Source organism: Euleptes europaea, chromosome 4 (assembly GCF_029931775.1).
Source record: "Euleptes europaea isolate rEulEur1 chromosome 4, rEulEur1.hap1, whole genome shotgun sequence".
Classification (NCBI taxonomy): domain Eukaryota; kingdom Metazoa; phylum Chordata; class Lepidosauria; order Squamata; family Sphaerodactylidae; genus Euleptes; species Euleptes europaea.
In genome coordinates, this window is record NC_079315.1 from 89,013,054 (window position 1) to 89,031,639 (window position 18,586).

General features: G+C 42.4%; 1 protein-coding gene across 1 annotated transcript; it reads right to left on the minus strand.

The window, feature by feature from the left end:
• Positions 1–4,700: 4,700 nt before the first annotated feature.
• Positions 4,701–12,140, minus strand: ENC1 (ectodermal-neural cortex 1). The gene is made up of 2 exons (XM_056848607.1): positions 10,344–12,140; positions 4,701–5,298 (listed from the first exon to the last, which is right to left on the minus strand). Exon 1 carries the CDS (start codon positions 12,132–12,134, stop codon positions 10,365–10,367), a length of 1,770 nt encoding a protein of 589 aa, XP_056704585.1. The 5' UTR covers positions 12,135–12,140; the 3' UTR covers positions 4,701–5,298; positions 10,344–10,364.
• Between the last annotated feature and the right edge of the window lie 6,446 nt (positions 12,141–18,586).

Genomic DNA, 18,586 nt, shown 5'->3' on the forward strand with positions numbered 1-18,586 from the left:
TGTTCCTCCCTCCAATTTTCACTCCACCTTCATCTAAATCTAATCATGATTATGCTATAGATCATGAAAAGCTATGGCTGGTTTTAAAGGAAATGGGTGTGCCACTACATCTGATCGTTTTGATGCGCAACCTATACTCTGGACAAGAGGCCACAGTTAGAACAGAATGTGGAGAAATGGAATGGTTTCCAGTTGGCAAAGGTGTCTGACAAGGTGTATTTTATCTCCCTATCTCTTCAATCTATATGCAGAACATATAATTAGGAAAGCTGGATTAGATTTAGAATCATGCACTTACCACACACCTATACTTTTCCATCATCAGTGCTTCAGCCTCTATTTCTAAGCAACACTAACACAATTTCCTTTGTGAATGTCCACCTCTGAGAACCATGACAAGTCTGACTTTTCAAATTTGAAAACATATGATGGGGAAAGTGGCATCCTGGAAGTGTCAAGACAGCAATATCCTTATACGCTATGTTTATTTTTAAAGCTAATTTTCTGCTGCCTTAAGCTTTGCTGATTTCCATTTGTCCCATCTATGATTGGGAGAAGAGGAGCATTTGGGGGGAGGGGAATGCTAACAAAGGAAAGTCCCTCCCAGCAGGGGTACTTGAGAGTTGATCCTGCTGCTTCAGATTAACAAAAAGTTCTAGGAATTTCCTTACATTGAAATCTAACACCTCATCTTTCTAGAAGGAAAGGAGAGGGTGATTTCCAATGATGCAATGAAATTTATGTACAACTCTGGGCTGACATCCAAGCTTTATTAATGGGCCTTTATGGCAAAATTCCCATTAACTTTAATGGAATCGTAATTTTTCTTTTCGAACAGGGCACACTCAGATTTCATTGCGAGACTGAGAACGCAGGGCATGATTCCATCGAACTTAAGCACTTTAAAATTCCATTGAGTTCAATGGGAAAGAGAACGAATGCGCTTTAATTCTCCCACTGAAATAATTGTAACTTAAACATGCCTATTGTCGACTGGATCTCACCCATATTTTGTAATCCACATTGGGTCTACATAGTGTTACGGAAATAAGACATATGACTGAAGAAACACTCAAACTAAAAAGACATTCTATAGAAGCTCCAGAAATAAATCTGCAGGATTTGACTTAAATAATTTCCTTCTGAAGTAATATCAGTCACCACACCATGCTTCAAGTATTAGGGACAAAAAAATCAGGCATACTTACATTTCCTGTCTACAGAGCTTTCTTTAAGCTCCTGTCATTTTAGCTGTTGAATTCCTAGAGCTAGTTCATAGTAAGAGTGACAGAACAGAACAAAAGGGGGGCATTCCAAGTGTAACTGAAGCAGCCATTTAAAACATATCAGTGATATCTTCCTAGCTGAAGATGCCCTTTTTATTAAGAAAAAAAAGGAGTTAAAATAGTATCAAACACATACACACACCCTTCCGGAAAATAAATCTTCAGAAGTGTGTTCATTGAAGAGAAAACTTCTAATAATTTATTGACCTTCAGTTCACATTGTGGAAAAAAATGTAGTTTTACAAAACATCAAAATATAGTAGAAAACAAAGAGACATAAACATAGACATTTTACTTCTTCACTTGTATGATTTTCCTTTTGAGGGGTACGTGAACTGCATCTTCAATTTTGAGACAAGGGGCACCATTCAGCTCTAATCACTCTTATTCAGACAGGTGTCAGGCTTAGAGAAAAGGGGCTACACAATTATACCAGAAGTGGTAGGCTGTCCTTTGTTCCACGTTTCCACAGCAACCAGCCCACAAAATACGAAGAACTTTCTCGTCTTATGCCAAGTTTTTTTGTGTGCACTCTTGTGTGAACTGCATTTGTCTCAGAAGTGTGGGCTGTTTTTTAGTCTCAAATCGCCAAGTAGTAAGCCAGAATTCCCATGTCAATTCAAAGAACGGGAGTCCAAAATATTCACCTGCAGGGCTAGAGGCCCACCCTGATTTTCAGTTTCCTTCAACCCATACCCAGGAATTAAATCCAAATACTTGAAAGCAAACCACTGCTTTGAAATGCAAGCGCAGTAACTTCAGACTCTTTAGGAAATTGGATGGTATTACAAAAAAGACTTGTTACAAGATAAGCAGCTATACAGAGAGCTGCAGCAGACAGAATTTTGTCACTTCTCTCAACAAAGAAAACAAAGGATTTTAGACCCTTTACTCAAACACCTTGAGACATTCATGCCTGTGCAAAGTGAAAGCAAAACACACTGACAGTTCCTTTAGTTACCTATTTGTTCAACAGGGCAGACCGCAACCTTAATACAAATGGGGGAGAGCAAGGATTTGCAGTGGTAGAATTTATATCAACTGAATTTCATTGTATACTTTGTAAATTTAAGATTCTAAGACTTCCTTCCAAGATTTTAAAGGAGCAGCAATACACTGTTTGTAGGTGGATTGGTTTTCATAATTAATAGATTGTTCTATTGGTATTCTATAGTGTTGGTTTTCATAATTAATATTTCTATTGGTATTCTATATTGTGAGTATGTAGATAGTCCTTTTCATAGCCAGCTCCAAGTGATGCTTCTTAGACTTTGGACTACAGGATCACAATGAAACCAACTTAGGAAAATACGAATGGCCACCCCACCCCCAAAAAAGAGCAAGTTTAAAACACCACTCCTTCTGCACTTCAACACAGCTTTACTGAACATTATAAGCCCTAAGAATGTTGGGTAACCACATTTTACACCTTTTCAGACATTACATCCACGCATCCTGAGAGCCAAGCAACTACACATATTGGGAGTACATGCTACCAATTGTGCTTTTGATATACATTCTGTCTAAACAAGGGCAATGCACATATTTTACATGTGTGTATAGCTTCAGTACATGCAAACCAGAACACTGAAAAATCCAGTGGTCAGTTTGTATGTACTGAAGCCACATGGACATGCAAAATGTGTGCTGTCTGTTTTTAGACAACATGGCAACTGTGAGGATCAGGAGGATCTATATGTGGTTGGGAGGCTCCCAGTACATATGGCTGTATCCTCTGAAAAGTTAGCGATGTTCACATCTGCAAACCTAACATGCGGACCCACTGCCTGGGTACATTACTTCAGCCCATTTGCACCTGGGTGCAGGAGGGGTGTTAATTTAGAAGCCTTTGAAGCAGCCTTCCTTGTTACAGCCACAGCATAAGAAAATGTGTGTCCCCCTTAAAAAAAACCATGCAAATCAGAACAATGGTTTGCCATACAAAGTTTAAGAACCGCTGAACTATGGGAATCATTCTTCAAAGCCTAACATATTTAAGAGTCACGGCTATTTGAAAAATGGAACACATTCATTTCTTATTAACATAATGTTTCAGAAATGAATCTATACAGAGTCAGGAAAATTAGTCAACGGTAGCAGGAGAAAATTCCTGAAGATTGTAAATGGTTTTTTTTCAAGTGGCAAAAGCTGTTAAGAGCTGAGCTAGAGTGTCACCTTGATTGTGATGCAGGCAGGCATCATTATTGTGACTTTTTTAGGCATGCACACATGCATCTCAAAATCTTGCGTATACAACATTAAGACACAACAACCCCCAACAGCTTTGTAGTCTGGGCTGTACTAATGCTTACGAAATAGAACATATCAATAGTGCCTTTTAGACTAAGAGTCTGGTAAGGAAACCATGGGTGTTCAATATGAAGGGTGTCATCAGATTTGACAATATGAACAAACTTAAGTTAATATTTTTTTGGGGGGGGGTACATTTAGAAATCTCTAACAAGGATCCTGTGTGACACTTCCAGGTATGACATATCTGAAGACCTTTTTAATGTATGCAAAATAATACAAATGTTTGATGGTTTCACAACCTTTTTCCTCTGTCGTTGAACAAATGCTGAACTTGGTATAATAGTCAGGGAGGAGAGAAGGGCACATACATACACCTTAGAAGTAAAATATATCCAGTTAATGTAAAAAAAAATGGAGAGAAAGCTACACACAAAATATCTCATTACTTATTTCTAATCAAAAAAGTTCCCCTTGGTCAGATAAACATGGCAATGGTAAACATCCCATTATGTAAAAATAAATAAATAAATAAAAACAATCGCTGGATAATGCCAAGAACAGAGCTCTGTATACAGAAAGTCTGCCAGGGTCTCTCTCCCCACCCCCCCACCCCATTTCCAGTAGTGTCGAAGCTGCACAAAAAGAAAGCTGTTAAGTGACTGTGGCTGTTTCCAGTTGAGTTCATTCAAAACGCATGACTAGGCAAATAAAGCGTAACAGGGATACTATCAACAAGCCGCATCCCATGTCACCTGGAGAGTCAGTGGCCTGAGAAAGTGACCTCCATGACTTCTTCCTTTCGTAGGTGTGTAATCTAAGACCCTGCCCTGCAAACCTTCCATTTCTGACCCCTCCTTCGTTCTCCTCTCCCTGAATATTACTCAGCCTTTTTCTTGTGCAGCAGAGCAAAGTCAGAGACCACAGAATGTGCAAAACATAGGATTCACATAAGCCCTTACTTACAACTTAAAAGACAACTGTAGGCATTGTTTCGGCATGCAAGCACTGAACAATAAATAGCTATATCTACAACAAGTAATTTCGAAGCAGGACAGTGGTAGTAATTAATAAATACAATGGGAAATGAAATATTTGGGGGAAGGGAGTCATTTGCCTCCACCAGCCAATGCTGCAAAAAACAACAACAACCCTCTTTTTAAAAAGTTCTCTTGCTCTTTAGCAAGTAGACAGTAACTCGAGTCAGCCACAACAATGCAGCTCAGCCATTTCAACTGATGCTCTGGGCAATGGCTTAAGAAAACAAGCTCATCTCAGTGGCAGGGATGCAGCTGCAACTTCATTCACAAAGACATCTCAATGCCCTAGACCTGGCCTACTTCCTGTGCAGCTGCTGCTGACGCTTCAAACTGTCAACAAAGAGGGGTGACAACCATTTCAAATTCCACACACAAAAAAACGGCAAAGTCCATGAAAATCGAGGGTTGTGCTGTGTTGTGCCGTTCTGAAGAAGTCCATATTTCTCCCCCCTCCCCCCCCCACCCTCGCTTTGAAGGGCTGATTAAACTTGACATTAATCCACAATTACAAGCACAGAGACCAGATCAGAAGTTCATTCATTCATAGTTATACCATGTGCTCATATACTGAAGACAACGGTCTTCTTCCATTCCTTCATTACCAGCTTTAAGAATGCCGAAGGTGCAGAAGATTTTCTTCAAACTCAAAAAAAAGTTTTTCTTCATTAAAGCCAGTTCTCCAACATTGAAGTTCTACTTTCTTCACGAAATAATGGAATAAACTAAAAAGAGAAAGAAGAAAAGTTTTAAAGGATTTTGATGAAATCATATGCCACAAAGCCTGTAATAAATTCAAAGAAACATTTGAGTCTGGGACTCAAAAAGTTGGTGTCTTTTTAGCTAGCAATAGTTAGCTGCTGATGGCAAATCAACTGAACAAATTAAACTTGCTGAAAACCAGATGCTGTCACTCCAATTAATATCTTTTTATTCTTGACAGTATTCATGGTGGACTTCTCTGCTTCACATAAATTACTTGCGGTAAAAACATAGCTTACATTCAATAGACCAAATCAGTTCCAAATTCTTTCCTGAACTATACAAGTAAGGAATATGGCAGAGGGGGTGAGAGAGAGACAAAAATTATCTGATGCGCTCTCTCTCCAACAAAGAAGAAGTTGCCTGACAGAAGTTGCGGGACAGCCACTTTGGTGATGAGCCAAATCAAACTCGCAAAGAGGGAAAAGCCAGCCTGTTGGAAGAAGAGAATCCCCCAACCAATGCCCTCTGTTAACCATGGAGAATCCTGAATAGAATTGATTCAGCATATGAATGGCAGACATATTAATCCCCTTATTTAAAAGGTTTCTGCTATTCATTATGTCAGAACTCTGTTTCGCGGGGCTTTGTCATGTGACAATATGGTATGCTTCAGTGCCTCCCCTATTGAAGCCCTTTCTGCAAGCTGATTATTCAGTGCAAAATATTGGCTTTGGATGCCACAGTTTGGCGTCTGTACTGCATCTTCCCACTCCATTATGCTAAGAGCCGGTTTTCAAACCAGGCACCATGCTGATTTTTAAAGTAGCAATTAATAGCACTGCCAAATGCATGAGGCAAAGTTTTGATGGGATTTCCGTTGGTATAATGGCAAAACTGCTCCAGTTAACATGGTGGCAATTGATTTGGAAGTTACTGAAAGCAAGATTCAAGCCTCAGATATGACTGCTCTCCTCTGGTTCAGTACAGTGGGTAACAGTTCAGCACTGACTTGTAACATCCAGCAGTTTAAGGACAGACCCTTCCCCCCCACACACACACTTTTTGTTGCTTTTAAAACATTCCCTGTTTATTAAGGCCTTCTGCACATTCCTGCGTCTGCTTGTGTCACTGTCCCCACCCTGCAACTTCCTTCAGCTACTTGACCCAATATTAATTCAGAAGGAAGAAACAAAGCAGACCAAGATCTCCCTAACGGCACTCAGGCTGGGGCCACACAGCACCATGAAAACGAGCACAATCAGAAGTAATTTCCTTTCTATCCATCCCTCCCACTGACAGAACAGCAGGAGCTAATAAGAACCTACTAGCGGGATGAACAGGCGGAGACTGTAGTCTAGAGCCATATCCATTCAGTTATCTTTAAGCTAAGGAAAGAGGGAGGAGGAGAGCAGTGGAGCAAGCAAATTTGCTCTGTGCCCTTATTAACTTGAAAGGGCAGTCCTCTGAATATACACATCACATTCTTTTATTCCCCCCCCTTCAAACAATTCAGTGAAATCCTGAAAGAACGTGTCAGTATTTTTCTTGGAACAATTCTAAAAATGTCTGACTGCTATGACAATCACATTAATCAGCACCAAAATAATAAATGGTGTGATTTGAAAAGGGGTGTGCCTAGTGGCTCTCTCAAGACTTAATGTTTTATTTGCTTTAATTCTGAGTTAGGGGGAATTTGGCCAAAGCTCAGGCAGTGTGAGACCTGAGCAGCACCCTGACAGAAGCTACAGATCAACCACATGTCAACTTTCTGAAGGAAAAGTGAAATATATTTACAGCAGGCAGAAGGGAAACATGACTGATTTTGATGACAGGTTTCACAAGAATGACAGTAATGGGCCAGCTATGTATTCTACCATGTGAGCTATGGGGGAGGGACCAAAATGTGTGAACCAAGCTTGCAATATGCCAGCTGTACTGGCTGATGGACCTGTACTTCAACAGCCTAATTTGCCATAGATTTTACAACTGTTTTTACTAATGGCTCTCCCATTTTGGTTCTTTAGTCTGCTAGGAAGATCACAGGCTGTCCTGGTTTTATTGCAAGGGCCACTTTACCAGTTCCTTTCAAGAGGAGGATGCCAAAGAGCTTTTACAACCAGAGTGAATTTATGTGTCCATTATGTTGCATCCAAATCCTAAAAGAAATAACAGGGCACATGTCTGTTCAGGAAATCTGAATTGTAATCCTTGGACCACTTCCATTGGAATAGCCCACTATGTGGTTTAACATTTGGGGGGTAATTTTAAGATTTTTTAAAAATTGCATTATGTCAATTTTAGTGCAACTAGCTTGGTAAGGATGCATTTCTATACATATTTACTTGGCAGTAAACTGCGTTGAAGTCAGCAGGGCTTATAGTATTGGGCTGCATGTACTCAAGAGTATTATGAAATAAACAGGATTACTTTTAAGAGAGTAAATGTTTTTAGGAGTTCAGTCTCAATCGAACGGAGCAACTCTATGCAGATTTACTCCAGTCTAAACTCACTGATTTCAATGAGCTTAAACTTGAGGAAGTGAGCATGGGATTACATGGTTATTCTTGCAGGAAAGCAAAAGATATGTTTAAATCAATTGCTAACCTCTTATTAAGAAAATGTTAGATTGCAAGGGAGATTTTATTGCATTTCAAAATGAAAACACACATCAGAAGAGGTAAAATATTTGCAAGAACAGCGAAAGATCTGCACAGCCACCTGCGTGAGCCGGCTCAGATTCAAAGTAGCTTGTAAGCAGATGCCATTCCACTGAGGTCACCGGTATTGCACCTGCTCACATCATCAGGTGTGAATTTGGGTCACGGCACTAAGCTATAAAGTAAAATTTATGCGCTTTTAGAACGCTCTGAACTGCAGACAAAATTATTACTTGAGCCAACTGGCATGTCTTCTTATAAGCATCTGGAACATCTTCTTATAAGCATCAGGTCAGGACAATACATCATCACACACAGGAGCTGCTCCTCGCAACCTAAAGAAGATGCCTTCTACTTAAATGTGATAAATAGCCCGATTCCACTAGGATCAGCTACATGAGTCCACAACATTCACAGATGGCCTTTACAAAACAAGCTGGCTGGATAAATTTGGGCCAGTCAAGTTTGCCAACCTAACCTACTTCATGGGGCTGTTGTGAGGATAAAATGGAGGGCAGAAGACCCATGCACACCACCCTGAGCTCCATGGAGGAAGGGCAGGGCCAAAACCATACAATAAATAGGCAGCCCATCACAGGCAGATTATAGTTGACCAATTATAATTCAAAGTCAACAACTGGCCAGCTTAATCCATAATCATAAATACACGAATGTGTAATTAATCTTACTGAGACCATCTAGAACCCTCATTTAATTGTTTATTATAATATTTACCGATGAACTGTGTATTCATTCTTTTTTAGATCCATATCTAGCTGCTTTACATGTTTGTTTTGTTACTGTTAATGCCAATAAAGGTTCTGTTTTCTGAAAATTAATCTTACTGATTTCAAGTGAACTTTTTTTCCCCAAGTGAATGCAGTCATTAGAGGAATCTGGCATGAACATGCTAATCACACGCAATTAAGACACCATCAGTTTATAATAAAATAAATTAGTTAGAAGTGAATGTTTAATCGTCCATCATACCACTCCTCTACACAGTCATCATAGCAATATATGATGGTTCTACGCACAATTGGCTTTGGCTACTTTCAGGCATATGCTTATGTAAATGCACACAGTGGTACATCAGACACCCATCCAGAAGAAATGCCCTTGGTCAGATTAGCTGCACAAAATTCTGCAATTTATCTAGGAATTTTTGAGGGCTGTACCTATGTGGCTCAGTGGTAGAGCATCTGCTTGACATAAAGAAGGTCCCAGGTTCCATCCCTGGCATCTCCAGTTAAAGGGACTAGGCAGGTAGGTGATGTGAAAGGCCTCTGCCTGAGACCCTGGAGAGCCGCTGCTAGTCTGAGTAGACAATACTGACTTTGATGGACCCAGGGTCTGATTCAATATAAGGCAGCTTCATATATGTTCATATATATGTTCATACAATTGCCCAATTCACACTTTACTTTGCCACACAAATACATAACTGGGGCCAGTAGGCACTATTCACAGCATTGAAAAAATTGTCCTTTATGAACAAGGCTTGTATGGCAAGCTAGTAAGTTTTAAGTAAAAGGATTGAGTCTGTCCTGAGACGCCCTTCCATACTGGCGTCTCCGGTCTCCTCCCCACTCCCTCACCTCTTCCCACGCCCAGAGGGAAACGACGGGGAGAGGCGCCCGACACGCCAAGGAGCCCACCAACTGGGACGGAGGCTCGGCCGGCCGCGAAAGGACCGTCCAGGACAGAAAGGGGCGGGTCACTGAGGGAGACGGCAGACAGTGGCAATACCTCACCAGCCCTCTCGCTCTCCTCCACAGGAACCCCCAAGCAGCTCAAAAAGCCAGGCGCACCTGAGACCGGCAGAGGCTGCAGAGACGGAGGCAGACGGTGACCGGGAAACGCCCCAGCTGATGAGCGCCGGGTGGGACAGCCCGCAGCTCAGCTGTTAGTTGGGCGGGCGAGCCGGGGACGCCCAACACCGGGTGGGAAGGAGGGAGGATGGCTGAATGAAGCCCCTCCCTTATGGCACCTCAGGGGGGAAGCAGGGATTGGGTGGGAAGAAGGCGGCTCCTTCGGGAGAGGATAAAAGGTCAGAGGGAAGCGGAGGCCGGGGAGGAAGTAAGCCACGCGGGTCTGCTGAGCACAGCTAACGGAGACCCTGGCTTCTTCTGAGGGAGAGTGCAGTTCAGACTTGCCCTCAGAGTGGTCTGAGGCCGAGGAGGCTCCACTGACCCAACCTCACCCTCCGCCAGCTGGGGGGGCTGCGAGCCTGAGGGAGCCAGAGCGCCTCACAGAGTCCCAATACTGACTATCTCAATATGTCATCACCCAAACCTTTCCTATGTCCCTTTTCCCTCTGAAAAAAAGTTTGTCATTCTGTTGAAGTCTATAGATGAGACATGCTATAAATGTGAAGTCCATTTGTAAGTTCAGGTATGGTTTCTCACCTGTATAAGCCCCACATGCAGTTAAGAAGGGAGATGCTTCCATGTGCTCACAAATGCAGTGGGAATGAGTGAGTAGGGCACTGTGGTTATGCTGTTCCACACATCAAGCGTAGGGTCATAGCAATCTAGCGTTTTGCACCTCTGGATGCCAAAATACCCTCCAACGACATAGAGCTTGTTCCCAGACGCGACTGCATGGCAGCTCATTCTCTTAGCCGTCACATCTCCCACCTTAGTCCACTGGTAAGTTTCACTGTTGAATTTATAAGCTGAGCATGCCGAGAATTCGGTATCTCCACCCATAATAAAAATCTGGTTGCCCAGGACTGCTGCAGCTGTGTACCGCCATGGCTGGGGGCAGGTGGCTGGTACAGTCCACCTGTTTTCACACAGGTCATAACACTGAACTTTGGGTAGCTTATCGTGGCTGACACTCGTACCGCCGAAAGCAAATAACTTAAGTTTTGCACTGACTACAGCTGCATTGCTCACTCCTTCCCGAAGCGGAGCAACCATTGTCCACTTGTTGGTCACAGGGTCATACTGTTCTACTTGTTTTAAGGATACTGAAGGAGATGCTGGAAGGCAGCCAGTGGCTGCTGTGTGCCCTCCCACAACATACAGACAGTGTTTGAGTTCTGCAGAGCCATGACCAAATCGAGCTACCAGCATGGGAGCTGCCTTGGACCACTCTTCATGAAGTGTATCATACACCCAAACATCTTTGGAGACACCATTTTCAGATCCCCGGCCACCAGTGATGTACACTTTACAGCCAATGGCACACGCACTGAACTCTTTCCTTGGACTTGGGATGTCTGCTTTTGGAATGATCTCCTTTGCTTTTTGGTCCACCAGGTACAGCTTGTCACACATAAAGGTTTGTCCTCCCAGAAGAAACAGGGCATGCCCAGTTTTCCGAGGTCTTGCACACAAGCTGGTGACTACACCGTCATTCTGCAAAATCTTCAACTTGCACCTTATTGCTTCTTCTACAGTCTCTTTACTTTTCCTTTGCTTGGTGATAAGCTCCTCAGTAGCTACATTCTCCATTAGATAGATGGCTGGCAACAGAGCCAGCCTCACAGTCTGCAGTAGATCAGGCAAATAACAGTGTCGTTTATTGAGATCATAGTTAACCCAGTTCATGGCAGACTCATAGACCAGTCGTTCATCTTCGGTCTCCAATTCTTCACTTGACAGCAGCTGCACAACCATGTCTTTGGGGAGCTGAAGAAAATCATCACTTTTGCTAATAGTCTGGAAGTTGCTAAGGCACATCCTCCATGAGAGCTCATAAAGTTTAGTACATTGGTGAGCATCTGACAGAAGCAGCATGCCAAGGCAATTAGTGGGATGAAGGTTCTTCTCTAAGAATTCTGCACAAGCATCCCGGATGTCTTGGAATTCCAACATGTCGCCAGCCTCTAAAAGGGACTCTGCATTCTCTTCATTGATGATGACCCTTGAGGAGTAAGCGTAGTCTAGGAGAAGTTCTAGAACCTCTGGGTGGATAGAATTATGGAAGTTGACTTCACTGGCTTGGCTTTCTTTGAGTCCTCCACTGAACATTGCTTCAAAATACCGACTGCAAGCTGCTAGGACAGCTCTGTGGCAAGGGAATGACTTGTTTCCAGCATGAAGAAGCACATCTGTAAAAAGACGTTGCTGGCGCAGAAGGTTCAGATGAGTGAGGACACTATCAGCATATGAAGATTTGTGGAATAAATATATATTTATGGAGCCAGTGCTGGCTCTGGACTTGCGATTCTCGTGCATGCTGACTGACATTTTCTTCCACACCTAAATAAACAAACAAATGAATAAAGTCAAGGAATCTTAGGAGAACAATGCAACTTTTTTTTTTAAAAAAAAGATCTTTTCCCCAGCTTCTAAAGTATGTATGCTGAGCAATGCTGAACAACAGCTGAGGGCAAAGAACTTGGTGCAGGTTTGTATTTTTCTAACGAATTTCCTGAGTGGCACATTCTAAAAAGTTATTGCTCAAGACAACACGTTCATCTTGGCAAACCAGATCTCCTGGTTTCATGGCAATGTAAAGTGGCAGTGTAAGTGAAGATGGGGGGGAGGAAATAAGAGATAGACAGCTCTGGGTTTTTCTCACACCCAAATGTAGAGCAGCTGATTCACAAAAATGAGCATATACACATACTTAAAACATACTTCTGTTTTGAATCACAGCTGGAAAAGCAACAAAACACAGTACTTCAGGAATGTAAAAATGCTGCCTGGAATCCAAGCATCCTCAAATTAAAATCATTATATTAAATCCATTAAAGCAATGATCTGATAAGACAGTCCCACACAGCCAAGGGAGATCACACGCCTAACTTTTTTTTTTTTTTTTACTATAATCACCCAAATGTTATGGGTGGATGCTAACTCATCCTCTCTGTACAGCAGTCCATATTCTAAAACTGTGAACAGCGTGATCTGACCAACATGCTAAAACAAAATAGGACTCTGGGTTTGCTTGTTTGTTTGCTTTAAGAGAAAGAGAATAGGCACTCCAGAGGAGAACAATATCTCAAGAAAAATCTAGTTAGTTCCAGAAAGTGTTTGATTCATACTATAGTTGAAGGGAAGGGTAATTTCAGGAAAATCTCTGCCAGTAACCTGTTACAGGTACCGAACCCTGGGCGTGGCCAGAGGTGTGAGCCAAACGGCCCATGGGTTGTTGCCTACCCCCCTGAGCAAGTCAGGCTGGAGGATCTAGTACTAGTACAGGGCGTCAAGTATTACATTAGACATGTTTATATTTAATTGGGGAGACTGTATTTGTACACTGCTTTGGGACCCCACTGGGTCGAAAAGCAGGGCAACAATACTTTCATAATACTTTTCCTTTGAGTTCACTACCAAAGTACTGAAAGAGCTGATAATAAGATAAGGCTCAGAGTTGTGGCAACAAGACTCCACAGAAAGGCTCCTTAACAAAACGGGAGTTTTACAGTCTGACAAGACATCCTAGTTCATATAAGGAATTTTGACTTATTTAGGAACATGAGGATGGGAGAGCTGGAGAGGGTCTAGGAGAAAACATTTGTTAGGATAGGAAGCTGCTGAGTGGCAGGTGGGGGGGGCACTACCACAGTAATACAGCTGACCACAACAGAAAGCTCTCTCGCTCAGACCTGAGTTTCAAGCCCTGTGGGGGTGAGGACTTCCTGCTATACAGGCCAAACCAGGTTTAATTGAGGTTTCATAGAAACCATTTCAGCCCAGAGGGAAACCCTAAATCTCTACAGCACAGGCCAAACGCAGGAATAAAGGTGGTTTGAAAGACAGGAAAAATGCAATTTGTCATGACCTCCATGAAACTTTCCCACAAGATTAAACCTGTCACCCAGCCAGAAAGAGTCAACAGAACCTTAAGAGAGAGAAGCTGAGGTATTCATTAATCTGCTACTGGGTGATGAGTCACATCTACCTCAGAGGACTTGGCCAAGCTCTATAAATATGGAACTTGGAGCTCAGGGTGAACAGACCTGCTGTAAGATGCAAACTGATCACAGGGCCTAGCTACAGAACAGATGCCTCAGTTTGCCTTGGAAAAAAGAGGAGAGGCAATTACAGGTAATAAAGGGTGGGAATTAATCCAGCTCCCAACCCTACTCCCGTACTGTTGCCACAAGGTTACTTACCTTCAATGCCTGTAAAATCCCCTACTGTTATCGCTTTCTACACATGCTCTGTTACCCTCAAGGAAGCCAGGCTGGTTGTTATTGTATCATGTAAGGAGCATACCTCAACCTGTACTAGATGCCGGTCATCCTTGGCAGTAAAATACCATTTTATTATTTGGATGTTGTTATTTAGTTTAGTGACTGTCATGACACACAAACAGCTTCATGAAGATATCTGCCCTCAGCTAAATTTGCAAAGCAGTCACATAATGTGGACAATGCATTTTGGACCTGACATGTTGCATATCTGCATTACCGTAGCAAGTAATTAAGAACGACATTACCCAGAAAAGAAAAACCAACTAAGTCTCACACACCTCTCAGAGAGTACAGTAGTATTGTTAGAAGCCACTTTATGTAATCGAGTCATCTAACAAATAATCAACATTAATTTGACATTCAAGAGCCCCAGAAGCTAATCCTGGATTAAATTTACAGTGTTGCCAAATGATTACCCCCAGTGAGCCCCCTGCTGCACTTAGGAAACAGCTAACTTATATTATTTCCTCATCCGTTACAGTCATCAGGTGAAACCTTGCAGCTAGAACTTGTTACACACTATGAATCTGTCTTAAGTTTCCTGTATTACCACTCAAGGTCAACATTTTTCCTGCTAGGTTTTGATTTAGTGTTGCTGAACAGGGATGCACTCAAGGTCTTGCAACCTCTGAATTCAGTGGGAATCAAACAGCTAGAAAAAACTGTCATTTTATGCCACTGATAACAGAAAAAACTACCTTATGCCTTCCAAAGCACTGCTATGTCACAAGCACAGAGAAAGAGAAGCACGCTTGAGGTACAGCTAACAAGGGGAACTTTATATAACAGTATCACCAAACCCAACTTAACAAAGTAAGAAGCCTCTCAAATTTGAGTTCTGCAGGGGTAGTCTTCACACACATGAAAAAAATTATCTCTAGGCTGGTAGAGAGGTCTTGTCACTTAGTATAGATCAGACCTTCCAAGTATTGGGCAGGAAGAAAGCCTGAAACTTAACGCACATTTGCAGCTAAACAAGATTTTTTTTAAGGTTATGCTAAAGCACACGAACACATGAAGCTGCCTTATACTGAATCAGACCCTTGGTCCATCAAAGTCAGTATTGTCTACTCAGACCAGCAGCGGCTCTCCAGGGTCTTAGGCAGGGGTCTTTCAGATCACCTCCTTGCCTAGTCCCTTTGACTGGAGATGCCAGGGATTGAACCTGGGACCTTCTGCATGCCAAGCAGATGCTCTTAGCACAACTAAGATCAGTCCAATTTCATGCAATACTTACAAACCATAAGCCCTATAGCTCTTATATCATCACACAGGAAAAAGTCCATACCATATGAGCAACAGCCCACACAATACCCTAATAAAGCTTCCTTTTTATTTGAACTAGTGTTCTAATGACCATTTGTGGGGGGAGGCCAAACTAGGAAAGAGCACACTGATTTGGGGGGGGGAATCCAATTATTAAAACTACTGGAAAGGCAATTCTTTTACGACTCTGTGTTGCATATGAAAGCATCCCCTAGTCTAGGTAAGGTATTTCAGCAAGCCATGCACTTGTATGGTTGCTTGCTGTTAAGCTTTTGAAAAATCTCAGCTAAAGTGCTCTGTCTTTCATAAGAAAATTGTAACTTCAGAATTCAAAACTGGATAAAAATGCACACACACACTTACATTTATCTCTCATTAACTCTCCAACCAAGAAGATATACTCTGATAAGATCATTTTTAAAAATACTTAATAAGTATTTCTGTGTCAATATGCTTTCCATCCAAGTGTTAAGAACTTCCAATTAAAAAAAAAAAAAAACCCCACTGATAATTTGGTTTCAGATAGTATGAAGGCACTGGCTGACTTCCATGCAGCTCCATCTCACATGAACACATGAAGCTACCTAATACTGAATCAGACTCTTGGTCCAGCAAAGTCAGTACTGTCTACTCAGACCAGCAGTGGTTTTCCAGGGTCTCAGGCAGAGGTCTTTCACATCACCTACTTGCCTAGTCCCTTTAACTGGAGATGCCAGGGATTGAACCTGGAACCTTCTGCATGCCAAGCAGATGCTCTGCTACTGAGCCACAGCCCCACCCTCTCAAAGGGAGCCCTATGGACTCAACACACCCATTTATATGAGTCTCTGATCACCTGGGCATTTTGGATGCCCTACCTAAATAAGTAGGGCTGTACTGCATTCCAAGCAGTTCTACTGGTAACATTTTGTTCCTCCATTTGTTGTGCAGATTATGTAAACCTCAAAAGTTTTAGCAAATGCAATCTACAGTGTCATTAGGCAACACTGTTCAGGCAAATTTCCCCTTAAAATAAGAATGTATAGAAATGAAAGGGTCAGTATGCTAATCATAGCTCACCTAAGACATACAGATTGAACTAAAACACTGCACAATTAGGAATTCAATAGGCAGCACATCAAGTTGCCTATACAGTTGATGGCTCATGCATGCTCTTCTGTTCTGAGCAGGTTTAAGGATAGAATAAGAACCGCCAAGCTGATCAAACTGTTTCCTATAGCCTTCCCCATGTTGCAGGCTCACAAGCCAGGCATTATGGTGAATGGCCACAGATGATATTCACAGGTATACTGCCTCTGAACTTGAGAATTCCCCTTAGTTATCACAATTAGCTTTGGACTTGGAAGACAGTATGCTGTCCAAGTCAATTTTGTTGCACAGTTACAGAGATAAAACAAACATGTTTTTGGTATCTTATCTCCCTCCTGACTAATCAATAATTCTTCCCAAAGTTACTCTGGAATACATATAAAAACACAGTCAAGTTATGATCTTTAGAGATAAGCACTTTGTTCCGTTATGATGCCTTGACTTACTAACTTTGTGTTCTTTGTATGAAGCGATACTACCCCACCAAATCTGAAAGGAAGATTTTTTTGCCTTAAGGTTCGTTTGTTATCCCTAAATCCTGTGCCCAGTCCTCTCCCTGACTTCAAAGCACTTACCTTTGGGGTAGATGTGTTACTAAGCAAATATTGATACATTTCTTCATTCTTTTATCACATGGCTTGCTAAAGATTCCACTCTGTTTATTTAGCTAGTTTGGGTTTATAGAGACCTCCCAGCCAGTGATACATGAAAGCCACTTAGCTCAACACCAATCACTATTCTGCTTTCTTCTCAGGTTTGCAATGAGCACAGGGGTGCAGAGAGACTGTTTACAGTACAATGTTATGCATGCTTATTTGGAAGTAAGCCCAGATTTCAATGGGACTTACTCTCAAGTCTGCACGCACGGAGTTGCTTCCTAAATCCATTATCTTGATCCATAACAGCACCTATTGTTTGGATAATCCTTTACATAGCTTTTTAAATATGCAGAGGACAGGCCAGCCCTAATGACCAGCCCCAAGGTCTAGGAGCAAACCAGCAGCCAGATATCCTTCTTTGCGCCTATGACACATAGGTCCTGAGCAGTTATTTCTTAGAGGAAAATATGATGGAGAGATATCTGGCCACGGCCAATGTTACATTTGGATCTCTATCCATCAGCAAAAAGGGGACTATTTTGTCTCCTGTTATGGGGGCAGGAATTCTCGCCAATATGGGGGTGATCCATTTATCTCGGTGGTGTTTAAAGAGGGGGCATGCCATCATCTTATGAGATAATGTGTCAATTTTCCTTGAATTGCATGAGCAAAGTATATCTTCCATTTAATACCGCTGAGGGTGCAGCATTTAAACGGGCGAGCATAAAGGCTCTTTGGAAGGAAGGGACTGTCAGGTTGTAAAAGTATAGTGGGGTTAGCAAAGGGGGAGGAATGCCAAAGAACTGAGTTGAACATACACTCTCCCAGCACGCATTGTGGAACTACGGTGGTCTAATTCTTTTAGGCCGGATACCCTTTATTCTGTATTTCAGAAGATCACAGAAAGGGATAAAATGCAATACTACTACAAAGGGATAAAATGCCACCTTCATAAAACTCTATACCCCCACGTGCCACAATCTCTTATTTTTGAAATCTTCATCTAGTAATCTAGGCAACACACCCTCTAAGCTATCCAGTGATTGTCTGGGGGGGAAGATGGAGTTTCGTTTCATGTTTCGATTGATTTATGTTGCAGTCCCGCAGATCAAACTGCCTAAACGCTCTCTCACGCCTGAAATTTAAAGGCGCCCAACTCGGGACGTTTCCCTCTCTCGGATCTGCGCGTTCCGCAGCCGCCTCGAAGGGCAGCCAAAGCATGCGCGCCTGTGCCCAAATACAAAAGCCCTGTCAACGGCCGCCCGGCGCTTCCCTTGGCTTTGAAATGAAAAACCCCAGCCATCCCGGGGAAGGGAGAGAGGAAGGAAGCGCGCAGCACACCCTCTGACCCTCCCTCTTCCTGTGGGACGGGAAAGGAAGAAACGTGCCTTGCCTGGAGGGTGCAGCGACCCATCTCCGCTTCTCAGGGCTGCATAAACAGTCGCCGCCTCCTCGGGAGTAAACCCCAAGGGCACTGCACACACACAGATCTCTTCGGCCATTTACGCACGGGAGGTTTTGCCTTGGATTTGCCACTCTCTAG

Bases quoted from the DNA above. Each gene is read 5' to 3' on its own strand.
- ENC1 (XM_056848607.1), bottom strand. From the start codon at position 12,134: ATGTCAGTCAGCATGCACGAGAATCGCAAGTCCAGAGCCAGCACTGGC.